Below are 22,866 nucleotides of genomic sequence, written 5' to 3'. Positions count from 1 at the left end.
ATTCCTCAGAACATTTAGTTATAGTTTAAGCTGTCAGTGAATAAATTGATAGTACAATTTACTTGAAAAAGGTTTGATGTAACCAGGGTGACCATATGATTGCTAATGAAGACGAACTGGATGATCTGGTTCTGGTTGGCTTCATTGCTTGAGTGAAGTTGCAGGGCCTGCTTGAAATGGAGCTATTTGGTTACCATAGTTAAAAAGTACTGCTGTAAGGATGCCTGGGCCATTTCTGGTACAAATAATCTTCAGAATACTAGAAGACATTCTGGTCATATATTCAAATAAAACACATTTATTTGAAAAATGTTTTATATAGATATACATCTTATTGTAATAGCTTATAATGTTAAAATGAAGCCTTGAAAGTTTTAATAATTTAAGTCCAGTATGATGAACTGAATACTGTTAAAGCGATTTTTAAATATTAACAGATGTGTATTTGTGTGTTTAAATTAAAGTGCTCTTGCATTAGTTCAGTTAGTCTGCTTGGGAATGCATTAATTTCTGTGAAAATTCACTGATTTGTGCCCAGGAGGAGGAGATGGTAGGTTGTGTATGGGCCTGACACCTTATTGTAAAACATTTCTGCTTACCAGCTCCTTAGTCAGTGGTGTGGAAGTTACCAACAGGGCCTAAACTTGAAAAGGTTTGATAATCTTTCACAGCCTTCCTTCCTTCCTTTATATAACGTGTAAGGATTGCACCACCTGTTTGATTAGTTGAAGAAAAGCAACAATGATCCTGCTGACAGTGCTGGACCTGGAAAAAGGGGAGGGGGAGAGAGAGGGCAGTGAGCTAGTGGGGGTGGAACCCACCACCTTCCCTGTCCCACCACCTGTACAGGAATCCATCTGCCTCTCAACCTCTCTATCCCATGCTCTCAGCCCCCATCCCAGCTGTTCACACAGTTCTTTCTCTAAGCCATATCTCTCCCCTTCAATCTGTTGAAAATGCTGCTGCGCACCTCATATTCCACCAGGGTCATTATACCCACATTGCTCCTCGGGCTAGAGATGGGCAGATTCCCTGGAGTCTTTTAGAGCTTGCCTGTCCCTCACTATTGAACACATGATAATGAAACAGCACCCTCCACTGGCAGAACTGTAGGTGGAAGACTTCTGCTCAGTTCAGTGAACATTGACCACTGCTTACCCACAAATGGTACTTTTTGCTTGGACACAAGTGTGCACTAGGCATCACCACCCATATAAACCCCCTACAGTATACGTCACTAAACATCTGCTTTCCAAATTGTTTTTAAGTTAAGAATTCTATTGTGTTCTTTTTTAGCCCAAGTAGTATCTCCACTGTAAATATTCCCTTTTTTAAGCCATCTGGTAAATAAACATTTATTTCAGAACCTGGTCAGTAGTATATTTTTCTCCCTTAAAATAGCCTAGTGAACCGGCTTTTTCTAATTTGGATAAGCAACTCTGTTTCTGGCTGCTCCCCCGCACAGGATATCTTGCTTCTGTTTGGCTTGTTAATTTCCTATTTTCCCTGCCAGTAGTCTCATCCTGTTAAGTTCTTAAGCAGTTTCTGTATGTTACTCTGAAGTCCTCATTTGTCACTGCAGAGAGAGGCCAGGATTGGCAGTATTCAGGAACTGTCACTGTATGTGTCTGTAGTTCACACATTTCCTACTCTGCCCAAAGACATGTTTGGCGAGTTCAGTATTTCTGGATCTGGTTACAACAGATCTTCCTTATGCTTTCAACATGAAGTAAATGAATCCTGCCGCTGTACCAGACACATTTGCAAAAGATTCTAGGATTATTATGCAGAAGTATGATGATGATTTTTTTTGGGGGGGGGGGGGGAGGAGGGGCTGACATAAGAATTGAACAAAGAATGATGGTTATTTTTTATTTATTGGCTTTTATACTGCAACAACTATTAAAGTTCTGCATGGTTTACAATAAAAAGAAACGGTCATAACCAGCATATTCAATAATATTTCATCAAATTCATGACAAAGCACATACAATAAACTTATCAAACAAGCTTTCAGTTGTTGCCTTAAAAACTAAATAGACACTGGGAGATAACCCCCCCACCCTAAAAAAAAAAAACCACAAAAAAAAACAGGCCAGATTATTTCAAAGCTTTGAAAACCTGAAAGGCAAGTAATTTCCCTAATATACATGTTGATTGACCTCAAACTGTAGGGAGAGCAAAAGGATTAATACTTAGAGTGGTTAGAAGAGAAACGGCATACTCAAATCTCTCCACTTGGTAAAAAGGGGCCATCCCATTCAGTACCTTAGAATACACAAAAGCAAACTTAAATTGTACCCTTGCCTTTACTGGCAACCAGTGCAACTCGTAACGTATTACTTTCTTTATGCTCACAAGCTGTTTAATTCCTTTTATAAATAAGACGCTCTTTAAAAAGGTATGGTGCTTGCTGTTACGTTTTAATATGCATCAGGGGCATATGTTGCACTGAAGATGTTTGAATACATACTGGGCCTAGCCTTTGCCATTTGAAAAAGTTTGCTGGGTTCTTGAGCTAGGTAAAGGCATTACGTCAAAACTTGCTTGTAAATGGTGGGGATGACGGGGTGGGGGAGGGTTCTGGGTACTAGATTGTCTCAGGTGGGGAGAGTGTGGTGCAGTGGTAAAAGCTACAGCCTCATCACCCTGAGGTTGTGGGTTCAAACCCATGCTGCTCCTTGTGACCCTGGACAAGTCACTTAATCCCCCAATTGCCCCGAGTACATTAGATAAGATTGTGAGCCCACCAGGACAGACAAGGAAAAATGCTTGAGTACCTCAATAAATTCATGTAAACAGTTCTGAGCTCATGGTATAGAAAACTGAATAAATAAAATATCAGGAGAAAGCAAATGGGTCTCTGGAAAATTCAAAAAACATAAAAGATTTTGCCTAAGACAAGTTCTCCAAAGCTTATAATCGACAAGGGTCAATTGAAAAGTTTCTGGCTTGACCAAGAAAGAGGAAGATGAGCATCACAATTCTATAGCTGTCCGGCAGATGGCATTGACAAATGTCTATGGCTAGATTTTCAAGTCAGACATTTAGTTTTGTTGTCGGACTTTTAAAGTGAACAGTTGCTTCACTTTATAAAAAATGGTCAAAATTGAGTATCACACTATGATAAAATTCCTTCATTTGAAGGGAAAATTTACCAATTGAAATTTAAATCTGAGTTAGATACAGTGTACGGTGATGGCATCACCTTCATTTTCAATGATGAAAGTGTGGCTTGCTGAGACAAGCATTGTTGAATGCTCCAGACGTCCAAAAACAGTAATAACCGACAAAATGGTTGATGTTCACCGAATCATAATGGAAGATTGTCGATTGACCCTAAATGAGATAGCTGAGGTTGCTGGCATTTCATCAGAATGTGTACACACCATATTACATGAATATTTAGGCATGAAGAAGTTGAGTGCGCAATGGGTGCCACATTTGCTAACCATCGACCAAAAACGAGTTCGATTGGACATTTTGAAAATGTGTCTTGAGTGCGCAATGGGTGCCACATTTGCTAACCATCGACCAAAAACGAGTTCGATTGGACATTTTGAAAATGTGTCTTGAGTGCTTTAAGTGCAATGAAAATGACTTTTTGCAGCATTTTGTGACCGTGGATGGGACTGGGGTTCATCACTATACTCTTGAGACAAAACAATCCAAATAATGGACTACAAGAGATGAGCTGACTCTGAAGAAAGCGAAAATGGCTCCGTCGGCTGGGATGGTGATGACTTTTCGGATTTTCCGGGAATAATTTTTATTAACTCTATGGAAAAGGGAAAACCCATTAATGGCGAATGCTATGCTGGCTTATTACTGAAATCAAGACGAAATATCCTTATTTGGTCAAAAAGAGAATTCTCTTCTACCAGGACAACGCATTGGCTCACATCAACAATTGCAATGGCAAAATTGCATAAATTGCAGTTTTGAATTAATTCCCCATCCACCATACTCTCCGGATTTGACTCTTCTGTTTCCGAACCTGAAAAAATGGCTGTCTAGGAAGAAATCATCTGCGGTCATATATGCTGTAAATAGCTATTTTTTCCAGTTCAGACATTTTGTATTTTACTGAAGGCTTGAAAGATCTGGAAAAACATTGGAGCAAATGTATTTAGTTAAAAGGAGACTGTGTTGAAAATAAATTTCAATCCCCCCCCCCCAAAAAAAAAAAAAGATGTTTTCTTGATTAGGCTGGAAACATTTTAATTGATCCTCATATCATAAATTCACACCATATTTTAATGGCTGCTACACTCATAGCTTACAGTATAAACATTTGAAGTCCTAGGGCCTATGTGTATTTAGCCAGGACCACCATTTTGCTGCCTGTATTATCTAAGTTGGAGACAATTTTTCATTGGAAAATTTAGTTAACTGTCAAAGTTTTTAATCTCCATTTTGGAATGGTTCCAAATGTGGAGGAGAAATGACACCACCTGATATTATAAGATCCAAAGTGAGGTAGGAATTCTCTCCCTCAGGTATGGTTCCTGAGATTGAGGAAAACAAACATCTCTTTCATGGTTCTTCTGATTCAGGTCCTTAAGGTGTGGAAGAGTAGTCTCGCGCAGTTTTGTATATGAACCCACTAGAATAGATGATATGTACGTCATGGCTGAGTGGTAATCTGTAGGTTCAGATGATATAATCCTATGATTTTTACTGATGTATGTGACTTTTTAAGATGGTCAAACCTGAATTGTATATGCGATAGTGTGAGCCGCCTTGGCCAAAGGCAGATTAGAAATGTTTTAAATAAATACATAATGTAAACAAGAGTCTGTCAATGTTATGAGCAGAAGTGTGTGTAAGGATACAACTGCTCAAACAAGCATCATTCTTTGACATCATTGGTCCTTAAGAACATAACATAAGAATAGCCTTACTGGGTCAGATCAATGATCCATCGAGCCCAGTAGCCAGTTTTCAAGGTGGCCAATCCAGGTCCTTAGTAACTGGCCAAAACCCAAGGAGTAGCAGCAACATTCGATGCTACCGATCCAGGGCATGCAGTGGCTTCCCCCATGTCTTTCTCAATAAGACTAGGGACTTTTCCTCCAGGAAATTGCCAAACCTTTCTTAAAACCAGCTACGCTATCGGCTCTTACCACAACCTCTGGCAAATGCGTTCCAGAGCATAACTATTCTCTTTGTAATTTTTTTTTTTTTACTTTTTCACTTCAAAATTTATTTAACTCAAAATTCAACGCATCCTTAGGATTTATTTATTATTTTTTAGTAGAAGGGCTTTGTAACTTATGTACACATTTTGAATTCTCTCCAAACGCCTAAATAAAAATTATTTCACAATGCAATTTACAAGAAATAATACAAAACAAGAAAAATAAAATTTCAGCTTCAGTTTTTTTTTTTTTTTTTTCTCTCTCAAAACCCTAATGTTCCAGTCCGAAAAATGGTAAGGCGTATAAATAAACGAAATCGGCCATATCTAGAAACGTTTTGTAGATTTAATGGAGTGAAAACTAATGTTAAGTAATTTTTGTTTTTATTTTTTTATGCAGTAGTTATCCTAACTTGAGCAACAAAGCAATCAAGGCTTTATTACCATTTGGATATTCTTATCTTTGTGAACTTGGATTTTCAGCTCTGCCAGAAAAAAAAAAAAGTGACTGCAGATTGTGGATGAAGAAATGTGTGTTTTGAGTTAATTTGCACTCAAAAACAAGCACATCATCACATTGATCAGCAATTCCATCTACTTTACCTCCCCTTTTACAAAACAGTAACATGGTTTTTAGTGTCGGCTGCAAAAGTAACAGCTTTAACACTCGTGGAATGCTTAAAACCGCGCTACTGTTTTGTAAAAGGGGGGAGGAGGGGCTTAGTTTCATTATTACAGTTTAAATTCTTATTTTGTGTTGGTTTTGCAATATTATAATTTCGATTATAATGTGCCATGAAAAACATTTGTTTCACATCTATTTCCCCCCTCCCCCCCTCCGTTTGTGTGTTGTAGTATTTCTCTTGGTGGGGAAGGGAAGGAAGGAGGTTGGGGGGTTGATCATGATCGTGGAGGACATAAGAGTCCAGTCTTCCGCGATAGCTGCTTGCTATTATAAACCTTGTTTTATGCTATTGTTGTACCTGCTGTTGTCACTGTTTAATAAATAGATTTAAATATATAAAAAAACATTTGCTCCATTTAACGTGCTGGAGCTAAAAATTTGAAAGACACTGGTGTAAGCAGTTTGTAGTGTATGTTATAAGCGTAAAATTTTGCACTAGATAATTTGCTTTAAGGTGGATTGATTTTGATGTATCCTTGCAGTAGCAAGGAAGCATGCTCTGTCTAAACCTCTCTGTAGTGTGTCAGCAGGGGTGCAGAGGAGATCAGGGACACCATGGGGGCAGGAATTTCTGGGGTGACTTATTATACATTAACCAGAATTTTGTTAAGCTGCTTTAATGTTATCTGTTTTATGGGTGATAAATGAAAGCACATTAGCTGGTATTTCCAGAGAATGGCACATTTTTCCATTTGATAATGGCATAGTACATATTTTAGTTGCATTCTTGATTTAATTTGTTTGCTTTTTTTTTTTATTATTTTTATAACTCCTAGGATCATCGGTTACATAGTGCTTTAGCTAAAACCTGAGAACATACAGTGAAAATGATAGCTGATCTTCTGTAACATTTCTGTGGGCAAAGAGAATGCATGCATGTGTTACCACGGTTTGGTGGATTATGCAAAAAACTCTTTATGTGGTTTTAATTTTTGGATCTCTGTAGTAGCATTTTGGTTGTCTCTTTGTACTCTTCTGGTCTCCAGAAGCCTTCCTTCATGTTAACCTGGTTTATCCTACAACAATATAAGCGTAAGAGTAATGTTATAACTTCATGTATACACAATGCATTATATAGTTTGTCAGGTGGGTAGGTGTTGAAGATTGCCTTAGGAAATTTGTGACTTTCCTTCTCTCTTCCCTCCCCCCAACCCCACACACATACATGCATTTTGTGGATCAGTTTACATGCATATGTGTGATCATCTCTGGGAAAAGGTGACTAAAGTAATTTGGAAACAACAAAAATACGAGCTATTAATTAATTTTGTTAGAGCAATCAGTTTGTAGTATAAGTCTTAAATCCCATCCTTTTGTGTGAAAAATAAGTTACAGAAGTTCACAAACATGCAACTTTTGCAGACTGCTTATGGACCATGACATGAAGACTTGGTGCTAACAAACGTTAGTGCCATGTGGTATAAAATAGGCCATAAAGCATTTAGCATGCACTTATGAACACTGGTGTGCACTAAGCTTTAGAAAAGGGCCCCTAATATCTGTAGCAATTTAGAGGCTGGAGTACTGCCTTAGTAGATAAGTGCAGCTCTGCAAGTGGCTGGTAGCTGGGATGAATTTTTGGCAGCACTTACAGGAATGACTAGGACAATTGGTCTTAATTCTCCCGTTATTTACTATATTACTATATTGAATTGTCTTCTTTATTTTCTCATTCAGCTTAAAGAGTTCACAATCATCGGTGGAACCTGAAGTTGATAAGCACCAGCGTTCAGTGACTGTCAATCTATGCCACATGGGGAAGGCATTCAAGGTCATGAATGAATTAAGAAGGTACGAGATATTCATTTATATGCGAGTGACACTTCTTAGAACACCAAAACATGTTTTTGGAAAAAAATTTTGTTCATTTACTAGAAAAGTCTGTGTTTTTATATTATCAACCATGTCACCCAATGAGTATTTTCACAAAATTCTCCAGTTTGCATTGCCTTTAATCCAGGGGTCTCAAAGTCCCTCCTTGAGGGCCGCAATCCAGTCGGGTTTTCAGGATTTCCCCAATGAATATGCACGAGATCTATGTGCATGCACTGCTTTCAATGCGTATTCATTGGGGAAATCCTGAAAACCCAACTGGATTACGGCTTAAAGAGTTATTTTTCTTTTTGTGAATTTCTGTCACTTGTCAATTTACTAGTGTAATGTTTATATCCACCAATAAAATTCTCCAGTTTGCCAGAATTCTTAAGACTTTCAAGTCCATATGAATCATTTAAAGGTCTTTTAAATGTCACTGTTAAGTTGCAGTCTGCAGTTTCATATATGTCTTAAGACAACAATATATTTTAGGGCTCCTTTTACGAAGCCGCACTAGCGGTTTCAGCGCATGCACCGGATTAGCACATGCTAGCTGAAAATCTACCGCCTGCTCAAAAGGAGGTGGTAGTGGCTAGTGTGTAAAAGGAGCCCTTAAGCTTTGGCTGGTGTAGACTGCGCTGGCTTTTTTTTTTTTTTTTTTAATTTCTCACCAACTGGAATTCCTTTCCACTTTGATTTTGTTGTCACTATGTAAACCACTTTGCTATATAAAAATATGATATATTAAAATCTATTTTTGCATATATTTATAATAGGAACACTATACTAAACATCTATTTTTTGGTAGCCCATCAGTGGGTTAAAATCTTATGGCTGCTGTTTATCAAACCGCGGTAGAACTTTTTTACCACAGACTGGCAAAGTAAATGTTCTGACGCTCATAGGAATTGAATGAGCATTGGAGTATTACCTCGCTGGCCTGCGGTAAAAAGCTTTACTGCGGTTTGATAAAAGGATCCCTTAGTGAACTATGACCCTCTTACTAAGCTGCGGTAGAGGTTTCTACTGCGGCCCGAGGCACTAAATGCTCCAATGCTACTTTTGACGGTCATAGGAATTCTAGGAGCGTAAGAGCACTTAGCATTCTGAGCCATGGTAGAAACCTCTACCGCTGCTTAGGCATAGATACCTACCGAGTTAAATACCTATTTGAAAATTAATTTTTTTAAATTGTTTCATTTGATTTTAATGGCGTTGTTCAATTAACAGCACTGAATCAAATCATTAAGTCAAGTGCCTAGACTGGATCGGTGCACTGATCTAGGTGCCTAACAGTAGGCGCTTTTTATAGAATCAAAGCCAAAATCTTCAATGCGAAGACCACATTGATAACTACTTTTTTTTTTCTATCTGTTTGATTTGAGCACTAACCCACTCCTTTACAAAGCCGCACTAGTGTATTTAGCACCGACCGCGGCTATAACTCCGATGCTCATAGAATTCCTGTGAGCGTCTGAGTTCTTACCGCTGTGGCCGGCGCTAAAAACGCTAGCGCGGCTTTATAAAGGAAGGCCTAAAAAGTTTCAAAAATATTTCTTTGAACAATATTTATTTTAAAAACAGCAAAGAAGGATATAACTCTGCTGGAGAGGGTGCAGAGGCGAGCCACGAAACTAGTCAAAGGTATGGAGAATTTGAGCTACAAAGAACGTCTCGGAAAACTGGGACTGTTCACCCTCGAGAAGAGAAGATCGTGAGGGTATTTGATTGAGACTTTTAAAATATTAAAGGGATTTGATAAAATAGACCAGGAAGCAGCATTACTAACATTTTCGGAGGTGACACGGACAAGGGGTCATAGCCTGAAACTGAGTGGCAGCAGGTTTAGGACAAATGTTAGGAAGTTCTGTTTCACACAGCGAGTGGTTGGCGCTTGGAATGCTCTCCCGGAGGAGGTTGTGGCGGAGACTACTGTTCCGAGTTTCAAGCGCAAGTTGGATGCACATCATATTGAGGGATACGGGAAATCCGGGTCTCCAAAAAGGAGTACCTAAATGGGCCACCGCGTGCGCGGATCGCCGGACAAGATGGACCACGGTCTGATCCAGTGAAGGCATTTCTTATGTTCTTATGTTATGTTTAAGGTTATTTTGTATAAATTTCACTAAGAAAAATTCATTTAAAAAAAAAAATTTATTTATAAGTTTTCACATTATTTAACAAGCATATCATCTTGTACAGAAAGTGTAATTAAGATAACATAATATTAAAATTACTTTCCATCCAGAAAATAAATCAAATTATAATAGGAAATTATTTCTCTACTTAATAATAATAATAATAATTTATTTCTTATATACCGCCAAAGCCATAGTAGTTCGAGGCGGTTTACAATGAAGAAGGACTGGACAATCAGCAAAATGTTACATTGGTACAATCAGAGAAACTAGGTACCGGAGAAAATGGTACAATCAGAGAAAATTGGAGCAATCAGGGAAAATGGTACAATCGGCGAAAGATGGAATGTGAAAGTAGACCTCCGTCCGGTCGAGAGGAAATGCCAAAAGGAATGCCACCGGGAGGTTAGAAAAGCAAAAGGGAAATACGAAGAGGGGCTGGCCAAGGAGGCGAAAAACTTCAAGGCAAGTCTTCAAAATTAGGATCCATGATTAAAGAATAGGAGTGAATGAACTATCTAATAATAAACAAGAAAGCTCATTATCTGATGCTGAAATAGAGCTCAATTATTACTTGGACATAGATATTATTCCATTTCAAGGCGCTTAGTGGAGAGGAAAGCCGTCAAATGAGCCGGTTCAAAGAACACATATTTTAAAGTACGATACCTCACTACACATTTGCAAGGATATCTAAGGAAAAATAAACCTCCAATTTGAGTCACACCTGGTTTCAATAATAGAAATTCCCTTCTTCTCTTTTGAGTCTCCATAGAGACATCAGGAAAAATTTGGATATGGAAACCCAGGAAGTCTCTGGATCTATTTTTAAAGAAAAGTTTAAGGATCCAATCTTTGTCTGGAGCCAAAGCCACAGACAATAAGAGAGTGGCTTTGTTCCAATAAAGCAGAAACGTCCAGGGAGCTTTCCTGAGGTTTTCCAACACCTTCTTTCTTCTGAGAAACCTGAGTCTTTGTAGGTAAATAATACACTCTTGACAAAGGTGGTAAAGAGTTCTCAGGAATTTTAAGTATTTCCAGAAAGTAACGCTTTATCATTTCACTTGGGGAAATTGACGGAACCCTTGGAAAGTTAATTAAGCGTAAATTATTAATACAATTATTGTTTTCAAGTACAGTACTTCCAATTTTCTCCTTATAATCAAATTATCCTTTACAAGTAAATCATGATGGCTTCCAATCATTTTTATGTCCTTTTTTTCTTCTAGAAAAATTCATTTTTTTATGTGAAAAATATTTTTTATACAAAAAACATTCATTTTTATGTGAAAACATTTTTGTTAAATTTTTATATATTAGTTTTTGATTCTTGGACTTTGGGGATAAACATATTAATCCAGGAGTATAGATTATGTAAAGGTTTTTTTACCCGTTTGGAAATTTTTTTTTTTCTTGATACTTGTGTGCCTTGAAAGTGTAAACCTCCCCGCACTAACCCCAGCCAATCCTGCTGTACACTGTTTATTAAAAACTTTATATACCGCATAACAGCCTAAAAAAAAGGATCCAAGCGGTTTACAATATACACTATAGGCTGGTTTCAACATAACACTTGATAGTGAAAATCCTTGTTTTTCATTTGCTCAGTCCACATAGCCTCGTAATCCAAACTTTGGATGGTAATGCCTGTGAATAATTTTCCGAGAAAAGATAACTTTCCCAGCAAAACTAAGATGTTGCTTTGGTATCAACTTAAAATTCCAGGAAATATTTTTTAAGTGCATTTTGAGAAGTATCTCATTAGAAAAAAATTACAAGAGGAAAGCTTGAGTCAGCATCTTTCACAGGGATGATTCATCAGTTTTTGATGATCTCATGAGTCAATATTACAATTACAATGTGTTGCTTAGTGTGGAAGTAGTATGGAAGTAGACATGTACTTGTTAATAGCAGAGAGAGGCCGTCATGGAGGAACACACTGGCTGTGATTAACAGTGGTAATTGCTGTAGAATTCAAGTTTATTATTTGATAAATCGCCTATATAAAACATTCTAAGCGATGAACAATTTAAAAACAACTTATGGGGAAACAGACAATCTTAAAACAATTTTAAAACAGCATTTTAGAAAACAAATGTTATTAAAACATAGATAAAAAAAAAAATCAGAATATATATAAGGTTTCTTTATACATGTGGTTTAGTGACAAACAAGATATAAAAGGGAAAAGGGGAAGAAAGTTACAATTATCTCAGTCAGAAAAAACATAAAAGGGGTAAAAACACAAGGAAGGGGGGGAAAAAATATATTTTTTATAAAAGTGTACATTCTAGCTTCTCTCATAACATTTAACTCTGTTTGCCTTTTTTATACCTCACACCAGGAAAGAATTGTGGTGAAGTGAGTTACAGTAGGAACATATTGGCAAGTTTGGTTGTATTTTCAGTTCCTGCTCTTCGAACACTAGTATTCAATAATTTTAGATTTGTAACACTAGTATTCAATAATTTTAGATTTGTCTAAGATGAGGCAATTTTTGCTATCACTTAAGGTTTGCACAATACTAGCATCCATTTTTAACAATAATGCACATGTAGCTGACTTGACGTCCGATTGCTCTGGCAGACACCAGGTTATAGAGTTCCCGTATATGACTAGCTTCAGGTCAAGATGACTGCTGAGACATCTAGTGGCAGGCTAATGAGACTGCTGCTGGAAGACCTAGCAACCCTTTTGAGATTGGAACTCGCAAGGGAAGGAGTGATTGAGGACTGTGTCTAGCCACACAGGTTCCAATCTCAAAATTACTGCGGAGACCTCCAGCAGCAGTCTTGTAAGCCATTTTGACATGAATTGTTCATGCACAGGAACAAATCGGGATGCTCCTGCACCCACTACCTACCAACAAGATGGTAGGCCCAGAAGGGGAACATTTATGGCCGAAACTAAAATAAGGCCAAATGGATTTTAGGCCAGTTTTGGCATTGAAACTGAAACTTGGCCTCTAATGTACACCCCCCTCCATGGCACTTTAGAGACTAGTGTCTAATGCACATAGACTAGGGTTACCAGACATCTGGATTTATCTGAACATGTCCTGTTTTTAGAGTACGTCTATACGGCTTTTCAAAACTCAGCACTTTTGTCCGGGTTTTGAAAAGCAGATCGCATCGGGAGGGACATCTGCGCGTGCGTTGATACGCTCCTGACTGAAACGAGCAAGCTGAGAGGGGGCGAGGCTAGGGCGTGATGTGAGCGTAACAGGGCGTAGATGGGTGGAATCGGACGGGCCTGGGTGCAGGTCTATGGGTCCGGATTTTACATATGTAAAATCTGGTAACCCTAACATACACTTGTCACAATAGTGCCTTTGCAATGCCTAATTGGTGCCTTCCTCTAGGTCAGTGGTTCTCAACCCTGTCCTAGAGACCCCCCCAGCCTGTCGGGTTTTCAAGATATATGCATGAGAGAGATTTGCATATAATGGAAGTGACAGGTATGTAAATCTCTCTCATGCATATTCATTAGGGATATCTTGAAAACCCAACTGGGTCCCAAGGATATCTTGAAAACCCAAGTGGGTCCCAAGGACAGGGCTGGGAACCACTGCTCTAGGTGCTAGTTTAAAATTGCACACATACACCCGCTTGTCTTTGCTGTCATTTTTTTTCCTGCTTTCTAGCTCTCTAGTAATCAAACCTACTGCTTTGTCTACATGACACATCTTCCTGGTGCCTGATGCCTTTTATTTAAGTTTTATTAACTGCCTTTATGAAGTTTCATTCATGCTGTGAAAGTGTGATTTTTTTTTTAAATGTATGGTTATAGATAAGATAATAAAGATAGCTTAGCAGTGAGCCCAGAAGAGAACACAAATGATGATTTTTTTTTTAACTTGAGACTTCCTTTGAGTATTGTGTACAAGTCTGGTCTTCCCCCATCTCCTAAAGGAATACAGCTGACCTGGAAAAGCAGGAGTGAGGGGGAAATATTCTTATTGTAGTTAAACTGTTTTGATGGAGCTACCCTAGCGATAAATCAAATAAATAAAACCTTGAACTTTAAAATATCACTGTTTTGAATTTAGCTCCCACCTTTTTAAATTGTAACTGAGTGGGTTACAATCAGGTATAGTAGATACTTTTCTGTCCCTGGATGGCTTAAATCTTAAAGGTTGATGCATTGTTTTCTGCCACAGGGCTCATATTATTCTTATGAGCCCTTCCGCAAATGATGAGCACTAATATATTTAATAAAAGGCCCCTTAAGTTTGTATCAAAGGCAATGGATAGTTAAGTGACTTGCCCAAGATCACAGAGAACTATGGTGGAATTAGAATTGGGGTTCCCTTGTCCTCTGTTTACTTCTGTAATCTTTAGGTGGCTACTTTAGTCCATTAATGCTTATAATTAATGGTTGGTTGATTTTGGTGAGAAAGCATGCTACAAACCAGAGCAATATGTTTACTGTAGAATAGCAAATTGTTCTGTAGGCAAGATAGAAATCTTGCTTTGCTTCAGGTAATTCATCTCTAATGATGCAGTGATAGTCCTGTGATAAAGGACACTTCAGAGTAAACAGAAGAGGATAATGGAGGTCTTGTGCTTTGTGGGCTTTGCAACCCTCCCCCCCAAAAAAAAACCCCAACAACTGACTTGTCCATATACTCTTCAGGCTAGCTGTAGGGGTGTGTATCCCAAACTGCAAATCTGGATCTCAACCATCCTTGAATTTGGAAGACTTTTTCAGATAGGACAAAACAGAGATTTTTCTCCCCTGCTTTCTTCTCTTCCCCCCCCCCCCCCCCCTCCATGGGTATATGAGAGACCAGACCAGTGATTTTAAACTTATGGCATGGAAGCTGCTAAAAATGGTGCATTTTGATTGATTTTACTATGATGGTTTTGCGGGAGGTCTTGGATTTATTAATTTTGAAAAAAGCAGATGCTCTGTGGATTCGGAATAGTGTAATCACAGACAGCACTACTAGATAGGCAGGAACTCGCACCTCACTGACACCATGTTCTCTTTGGTATTCTTTCACAGTAAGAGGATGCTGTGTGATGTCCTCATCGTGGCTGAAGATGTTGAGGTTGATGCCCACCGTGTTGTCCTTGCGGCCTGCAGCCCTTATTTCTATGCAATGTTTACAGGTACCATCGGTTTTTGCAAATTTCAATGTATCATTTGTTACCATCTTCCATCCTACAACTTGGATAAGTCTTTCAGTAGTCATTTTTGCTTTTTTTTTTTTTTTTTCCTAAATTGTATTTCAAAAGTATAGAAAGAGAAAAAAAGGGCTTAGTACACTGTTTGTTTTTGTTTGAACATAAGAACATAAGCAGTGCCTCCGCCGGGTCAGACCACAGGTCCATCCCGCCCAGCAGTCTGCTCTCGCGGCGGCCCAAACAGGTCACGACCTGTCTGAATCACCAGAAGGGGCCCCCTTGCCACCTTGGTTTCCCATTGAAGTCCTATCTTCCCATCGAAGTCCTAATCCTCTGGTCTTGCACATTCACGACTTGGTTGGGTTTCCATATTATTACCTGGTTAGCTTTCTATACTTGTATTTCATCCCAGCACCTCTCTCAGTATCCCACGATCCCTTTATCCCTCAGGAATCCGTCCAATCCCTGTTTGAATCCCTGTACCGTACTCTGCCTGATCACTTCCTCCGGTAGTGCATTCCAAGTGTCCACGACCCTTTGGGTGAAAAAAAACTTCCTTGCATTTGTTTTGAACCTATCTCCCTTCAGTTTCTCCGAATGCTTGTTTGTTCATTCATTCAGTATTTTATATCATTCTCCCAGGGGAGTGCGGAACAGTTTACATGAATTTATTCAGGTACTCAAGCATTTTTCCCTGTCCTGGTGGACTTACAATCTATCTAATGTACCTGGGGCAATGGGGAATCTGGCGACTTGCCCAGGGTCACAAGGAGCAGTGTGGGTTGGAATCTGCAGCACAACAAAGAAAAATGGGGAGACCCAATGATCCACAGTGAAAACAATCCACCAATAAAAACAAAAACTGTGGATACAGATGTTCTGGAGATAATTTATTAAACACTGACACATAAAATCATGAAATTTCAATTAAAAAAGCACAATAATAAAAAATACTGTGATAAAAATCCAACTGGACCCTACACGGTCCGTGTTTCGGCAAAACACGCCTTCCTCAGGGGTCCAATGGTTTGCAACCTTGCATATAAAGAATTGGACTGAAAACAGTCTATTGTCTTTAAACATGTGAGCAAAGAACACCACAGACAAGCTGAAATAGCAAAAAAAAAAAATGCAACCTGCAGTTCTAACCACTGCGCCACATTTTCAGACATAGTATGGTAAAAGATAGCATAGCAAATATTGTCTGACAAAGATGGCAAACCAAAGTTTACAAAGCATTGTAAGAATATATGACAAAATATGATTTCCTCTAAACTGAGCAGGAGTTGTCTACCTGTAGCCCTTCCAGTGAGGGGTTGCTGTTTTCATTATCACATTTTCCATAACAAGGGACAGGCAAATTCCGCAGAACTCTTTTGCAGTTGAAAACACAATATCAAAGCACCCCTCTCTACTGCCAGCAATGGAGAGCTCCTGCTCAGCTTAGAGGGGAGCAGTGGCTTAGTGTGTCCTAAGGAGGGACTTACCCATGTGCTAAGCCCATTTTTACCAGAAAATAATGAAAACGGGTGGGAAGAAAGAACCCCAGAACTCAGCTGCAGACGATCTTAAGATCTTAAGACTCTATTTTCTTGTATATCAAAGGCTTAACATAACAAAAGAAAATTATTTTATCAATCAGAAAGGTAACATGTAGAAATAAAACAAACACACAAAGGATAAAATACTTTTTTTATTGCATTACTTGATGCAGTACAGTAAAAATTTATTGTCAGTAATACAAACGTCAAATCATTGTACCAAATTGGAAATGGTAACTGCCCAAATTATTTATGTAAGAGAGGCAGGAAAAAGATGTGCAGGGCAGTCTAATAGGGTTGATTCTTGATATATCAAGTAAAATGTGTACACATGTGCTTCGTAGAGCTGCAGACGTGTCTGTTCCTTGAAAGTCAAGACCTGAAATTACCTTTTTTGGAACATAGTAAAATGGGTGCAGATCTTGCTGGTATTTTTCACTGGAATTTGAAAAGTTCCAGAGCTGAAAGCTAAACAGTAAATCATGATTATATGAATTTGTCCTGGTACCTTCCGACTGCAATTGCGGTCATTACTTTTTATTAAAGCCACAGGAACATTTGGCAGGTCATCTAATAGCTGAGCAGTAGGTCACTGTTAAAACACTAGGTTAAACACTCTATTTTTTTCTAAGATACAGACTTTAATAGAATTTCCGTCTAAATTTCTTCACTGCATCTAAGTTTTTCTTTTGCAAGTGTGAAGTTTAGTGTATCCACAGTGTAAAGGTGCAAGGGAGACCGGAACACACTGCCTCCAATGCATCAAATCTGTATTGGATATCCTGAACATATTCTGGCTGGAGGTGTTTCAGGTCTCGCTTAAGAAACTGTCAAAGAACAGAGGAAGGACATTTTAAAAGTAAATGATGCACAAGAAGCAAAACCCATTTCTTTGTCACCTCTCCAGACCAGTACAGGCTTCACTGATGGTGGCTGTCCCTCCCACTGTCTTAACAGTCTGGTGTCGGCACTTCGGGGGTCCCACCCGTGATGGGTATTTTGCTTTGGTATGTCCCATCAGTGAAGCCTGTACCGGTCTGGAGAGTCTAAAAGAAAGAAAATTAGCAGGTAAGAACCTAATTTCTCCTTTTCAATAGGAAGGATGGTCATAGGACAAAGTATAAAGGGTAAATTCTAGAGTAATAGGAAATATTTATTTTCAGAAATGTAATAGCTCCATGCAACAATTTTCTCAATGGAGGTTGCAGAGTCAAAATGACTAATATCTGAGAATATTGGATAAGCATAGAGGACTCCTAGTGGTGGGCAAGTGGATGGAACGGCTGAGTTCAAACAGAATCTGCAGTAGAGAATGACATGGGGACAAATTTTTTTTTCCCGTCCCCATGAGTTCTGTCCTTGTCCCTGTCCCATTCCAGCAAGCTCCATCCTCATCTACACAAGCCTCAAACACTTTAAAATCATAAGTGTCTGAGACTTGTGCGGATAAGGTAGAGCTTACAGGAATAGGGCAGGGACAAGGACAGTGACAAAACTTGCAGGGACGGGACAGGGCAATTGAGTTCCTGCGGGGACGGGGAAAAAATTGTCCCCGTGTCATTCTGCAGTAACATATTTTTCCCCTTTTTAACTAAGCTGTGGTAGGTTTCTACCAGGGCCCAGCGCACTAAATGCTCCGACGCTAATAGAATTCCTATGAGCATCAGAGCATTTAGCACCCTGGGCTGCGGTAGAGACCTCTACCACAGCTTAGTAAAAGAGGGCCTGTACTGTATTTATTATCTGCCTTTATGAAGAGATTTATCCAAGGAGGAGTACAGCAGGTACGGTTTTGACATAAAACTTAAAATTTACAACTGCATAACAATAGTAAAATGACCAAATAAGCATAATTAAACTTGGGGACAAACTGAATCCTTACAACAGGAATAACATGATACAGTATCAAAAATATTCACATTAAAATACCACAGTAAAACATACATGACTTGTCAGTCTGAATGAGAATTATTGTAATAAGCCTTTTACAGGGGTGTCCAACCTGTGGCCCCGTGAAGTATTTTGTGTGGCCCCAGTCGAGGGTGATTTTGCTCTGCTGCCCCCCGGGTGTTTACCGTCTTGCCGGCTCCGTCCTCTGTCTTGCTGCAGCGTTTGTGCGGCCCCAGAAACACTTTTTTCGGCCAATGCGGCCCAGGGAAGCCAAAAGGTTGGACACCCCTGCTTTAGAACATTCCATATTGCTTTTAACATATTTAAAGTTGGATGGTTTTTTTTTTAATAAGAACAGTATGCTTTATTTTAACATTTGGGGGGTAAATGGCCATTTATTCTCAGGGAAAGCACCCTTTGAAAACTTACTGCATTCTTCCTCTGACTCTAGGGTAGAGTAGGGTAAAGGCAGACCTCCAGAAGAACACAGGGATTTAATTTTGAAATCACTGCTTAATTTTTATCCTTCTTTATGTAGAGACTCCTTGTGGGGTTGGCTGCAAGGGATTTTAAGTTTAGGGAAATTCTCTAGAGAGTTTAATGTTTTTAAAATTTAGCTGTTAGGGCCAGCAAGTAGCTTAGGGAGACTCAAAAGAAATTGCCTTGATGTTGGACTTTGCTGTCCAGCATCACCCTCTCTCTACCCCTCCCCCCCAAAAATAACATAGAGTTGGCATACTGGGACAGACTGAAGGCCCATCAAGCCCAGTATCCTGTTTCTAACAATGTCCAATCCAGGTCACAAGTACCTGGCAAGATCCCAAAAGAGTAAAACAGATTTTATGCTGCTTATCCTAGAAATTTTCCTAAGTCCATCTGTTATTTTTCAGTGTTGCTGGGCTCCCCATAGAAGGAAGTATCATTGCTTTGCACAAGTGTTTGGGTTCCCTGTGTGGAAACCTTTAGGGAGAGGAGGAACGTCTCGTGGTATTTATTGGTGTTAAATCCCTTTGGAGGGGGATGTCTCTGTTTTTTTTTGGTTGTGCTGCGAGGCCAACTAAAGAACTGCTTCTATATAAGTTGCTCCCTGTGGAACTGTTTGACTCCAGTGGCCATTTAGTAAGATCATGATAATTAACTCATCCAAAAGATGACATTGGCAAAGTTATTGCATAATTCTCCTTGTTTTCTGATCTCTATGAAACAATACTGTAACATTGCATTGGGTCCTTTGCTGCTGTTCTGATAATCTTTTATTCTGTCTTCTGCATAATTTAAAAAACTGACTTTTTTTGTGTTTGGACTATTGCCTTGGCTACTGGAAACTTTCAGTAATAGTTTTAGCAAGTTCATTTTTAAAACCTAATGAGGTAGTTAACTGTAATAGTTAGAAACAAATTATTGTAGATGAGATGCAACAAGAAATGGAATATGTAATACATTACATTTGCGTTTTACCCTAGAAACATTGTGATGCAGCTCAGAATATGTTGTCATGATTAAGAAAAGGGGATGGCTAGACAGCTGCCTAAATGTCGAGTGACATTGCAGGAAAGAGACCCAGACGGCTGCATAAACAGAGGCAAAGCTTTGGGGCTTATGAAGAAATGCAGCTGAACTGCTCAGTTTTGGGGACTTTGTTTTAAGAGAATCTCAATTATTTATTTTGAATATTTGAAATTGTTCAGTGAAGAATGTCTGGTTAAGACAGAGGTCTTGTTTTAGCTGGTCCCCAGATATATGGTAGGGCAACACATCTGATCCTAAGAAAGGAGCTGATATTTCAGCTGTGTTATTGGGAAGTTAGTATATATGCGGAGCCTTTTTCTTAGTAAGATTTGTGCTAAGTTGATCTTAAGCAAAATTTGGAGAGGCTGCATGGAGAGCTGTGGGGTGTTTTCCCCCTAAGAGGAGGCACTACTAATTATTTCTGTAGTGCTACTAGCTATACAGCACTGTACACACATACAGGTACTTTCTCTGTCCCTAGTGGGCTCACCATTTAAGTTTTTTGTACCAGACGCAATGGTGAGTTAAGTGACTTGTCCTAGGAAAACAGGAGATACCAACTTCACAAAATCTTGGTAAGTGGGAAACAAACAGCGAAGGAGACTCTGCTGCCCAATGTCTTTTATTATGTATCAAGACTCAACATGATCATGTTTCGGCCCCAAATGGGCCTGCCTCAGTGTCTGGAATCTGAATGATGGTATGTACACTATCCTAAAGCAGTTAGAAACCAATATTATAAAGCGAAACACCACCATGTCGAGTTAAGTGACTTGACAAGGATCATGAGAAGCTGCATTGGGACATGAACCAAGTTTCTGTTGCACTAACCAGTACTCAACTCCTCTGCTCCAGTCAAGACTGAGGTGTAGCTCTCTTATCTGTAGGTTGTGTTTTATTAGGCTATATGATGCTGCTTACATCTAGGAGTCTTATAGAAGATACGTTATGCAGTAGTTCAAGAGTTTCTGATTCTTTCCCTCTGATTGATACATGGCCAATGAATGTATGTCCCTGGTGCATGATTTTTATACTTGGCTGACATTTGAAGCTCATTTTTCAAATGCAACCCTGGGAGCCAGTGAGGGACATTTGCATTGCTTGTCGCCCTCAATCATTTTGAAATCTTGGTGTGTCTGCACTCAGCCATGTGTTCTACATATTTAAAATTCCCCCTTTATCTTTTTTTTCCTCAAGTTTCTGCTCTTTTTTACAACAGTATCTAAAATATATGGAATTCAGTTTTGATTTAAAAGAAATAGTTTGGAATATGATCAAGAGAAAATGGATCAATACATTAAAAAAATGAAAGCAGATAAAGACCATATGGCCTATCTAGTTTGCTTAACCATGCCATCTACTATCCCTTCTTTTCCCTTAGAACTCCAAAGTACTTGTCCCAAGATTACTTCAATTCAGATAAATTTTTGTCTTCTCCACTGCCACTGGGAGGCCATTCCAAGCATTCACCACCCTTTCTGTGAAAAAGTGTTTTCTGAGGTTACTTAATCTTCCTCTTTCACCTTCTTCCTATGCTTCCTTTTCATTGAAAGACTCACCTCACACACATTCATGCCACAAAGGTATTTAAACATCTCTAATACCTCCCCTATCCCGCCTTTCCTCCAAAGTATACAGATTGAGATCTTTATGTCTGTCCCCATATGCCTTATGACGAAGACCACCAACCATTTTTATAGCCATCCTCTGGGCTAACTCCATCCTGTTTATCTTTTTGAAGGTGTGGTCTCCAGAATTGTACACCAGAGTATTATATAGATGCATCAATACCTCCTTTTTCTGCTGGTCATTCCTCTCCCTATGTATCCAAGCAGCCTTCTAGCTTTTGTCATTGCCTTTTTAACTTGTTTGGCCACCTTTAAATCATCGCATACTATCACACCCAAGTCCCGCTCCTCTCTTATGCGCAAAAGTTCTTCACTCTCTTGGGTTTTTGCAGCCCAAATGCATGACCTTGCATTTCTTAGCATTGTTTTAAAAATCATATTTAAGTGCTGCTTAGATGCTCGACCACATGACCTGGAAGGATGTTGCACTTCTGAGCACAAAAGAGGAGCTATACTTGAGATTCATATTAGATTTGTGGTTGATCATGAAATCTTCCACACAGCCCTTGCCTACTTTTTTTTTTCTTTTCTAGATTTTACTGTTAATAAATTCAGATAATTTGGCAGAACAGGCCTCATCCACTGCTGGACATTTGTATTCTAGCTCTTCACTGTTATCTCAGATCACACCTCAATATATTTCTGTTCCTGCCTGCTGTGTGTCTACACAAATGTTCAACACACAAGTCCATCAAAGGTTTTTACAAAGCAAATAATAGAATAATACATTCATTCAAGCCAGGAATCCTTGTCTGCCACATCAGAGCCTAACCACAGGTTATTTTAAAAAAATAAAAAATCCTAAACCATTCAACAGTGAATCTCTTGCATTCTATAAACAGACCAGTAACAAAACCTATTTAACTCAAAAGCATCAAGAACCCAACAATTAGATCAAAAGTTTGGTATCGGGTCTCTTCTTGTAGTCTGACTTCAAAAGAGGAAAATTCAACCCTCTGGGGAAACATGAAGAATGGAGTATTGAATGAAGTATCTAGTTTGCTTTGTTTGTTTCATAAAGTACACTGGCTTTCTTGCTGGTTAAGATTATTTGAATACTTTCCTGGCACAGCTTCTGTTCCTCACATCAAGCCATAATTCTCTGGTGATGGAATCATTCTGTAGCCAGGAGGGCATTAAAAAAACCCATTTTGTCACAGACTGTCTTTCTCAGTCATCTCTGCTGGATTAATTGAAAGACGTGTTCAGAATTACATCTGTCTTTGATCTTGTAGCTCACACCTTTTTGGGCATGTACTTTAAATACAGAGAAGTGTGTTGAAGTCCTCACTGCCCAGTGAGCTTTTACTACAATGGTTCCCAAACCTTTCCTGGTAATCCCTTGCCAATTGGGTTATCGGGATATCCCCAGTGGATAAAGCTGAGTTGAG

General features: G+C 38.9%; 1 protein-coding gene across 4 annotated transcripts in view; it reads left to right on the top strand.

The window, feature by feature from the left end:
• LOC117351681 (kelch-like protein 3) overlaps window positions 1-22,866 on the top strand; it is a 92,976-nt gene that overhangs the window by 30,257 nt on the left and 39,853 nt on the right. For all 4 annotated transcript variants that reach the window (XM_033927332.1, XM_033927333.1, XM_033927334.1 and 1 more), the window contains 2 exons: window positions 7,503-7,616; window positions 14,786-14,892. In XM_033927332.1, coding sequence (XP_033783223.1) covers window positions 7,579-7,616; window positions 14,786-14,892 — 145 coding nt within the window. In that variant the 5' untranslated portion in view covers window positions 7,503-7,578. The remainder of the gene's footprint in view (window positions 1-7,502; window positions 7,617-14,785; window positions 14,893-22,866) is intronic.

Source organism: Geotrypetes seraphini, chromosome 18 (genome assembly GCF_902459505.1).
Source record: "Geotrypetes seraphini chromosome 18, aGeoSer1.1, whole genome shotgun sequence".
In the NCBI taxonomy this organism is placed as follows: domain Eukaryota; kingdom Metazoa; phylum Chordata; class Amphibia; order Gymnophiona; family Dermophiidae; genus Geotrypetes; species Geotrypetes seraphini.
Note: the sequence above shows the minus strand (reverse complement) of the source record. Positions and strands in the feature narration are given on the sequence as shown.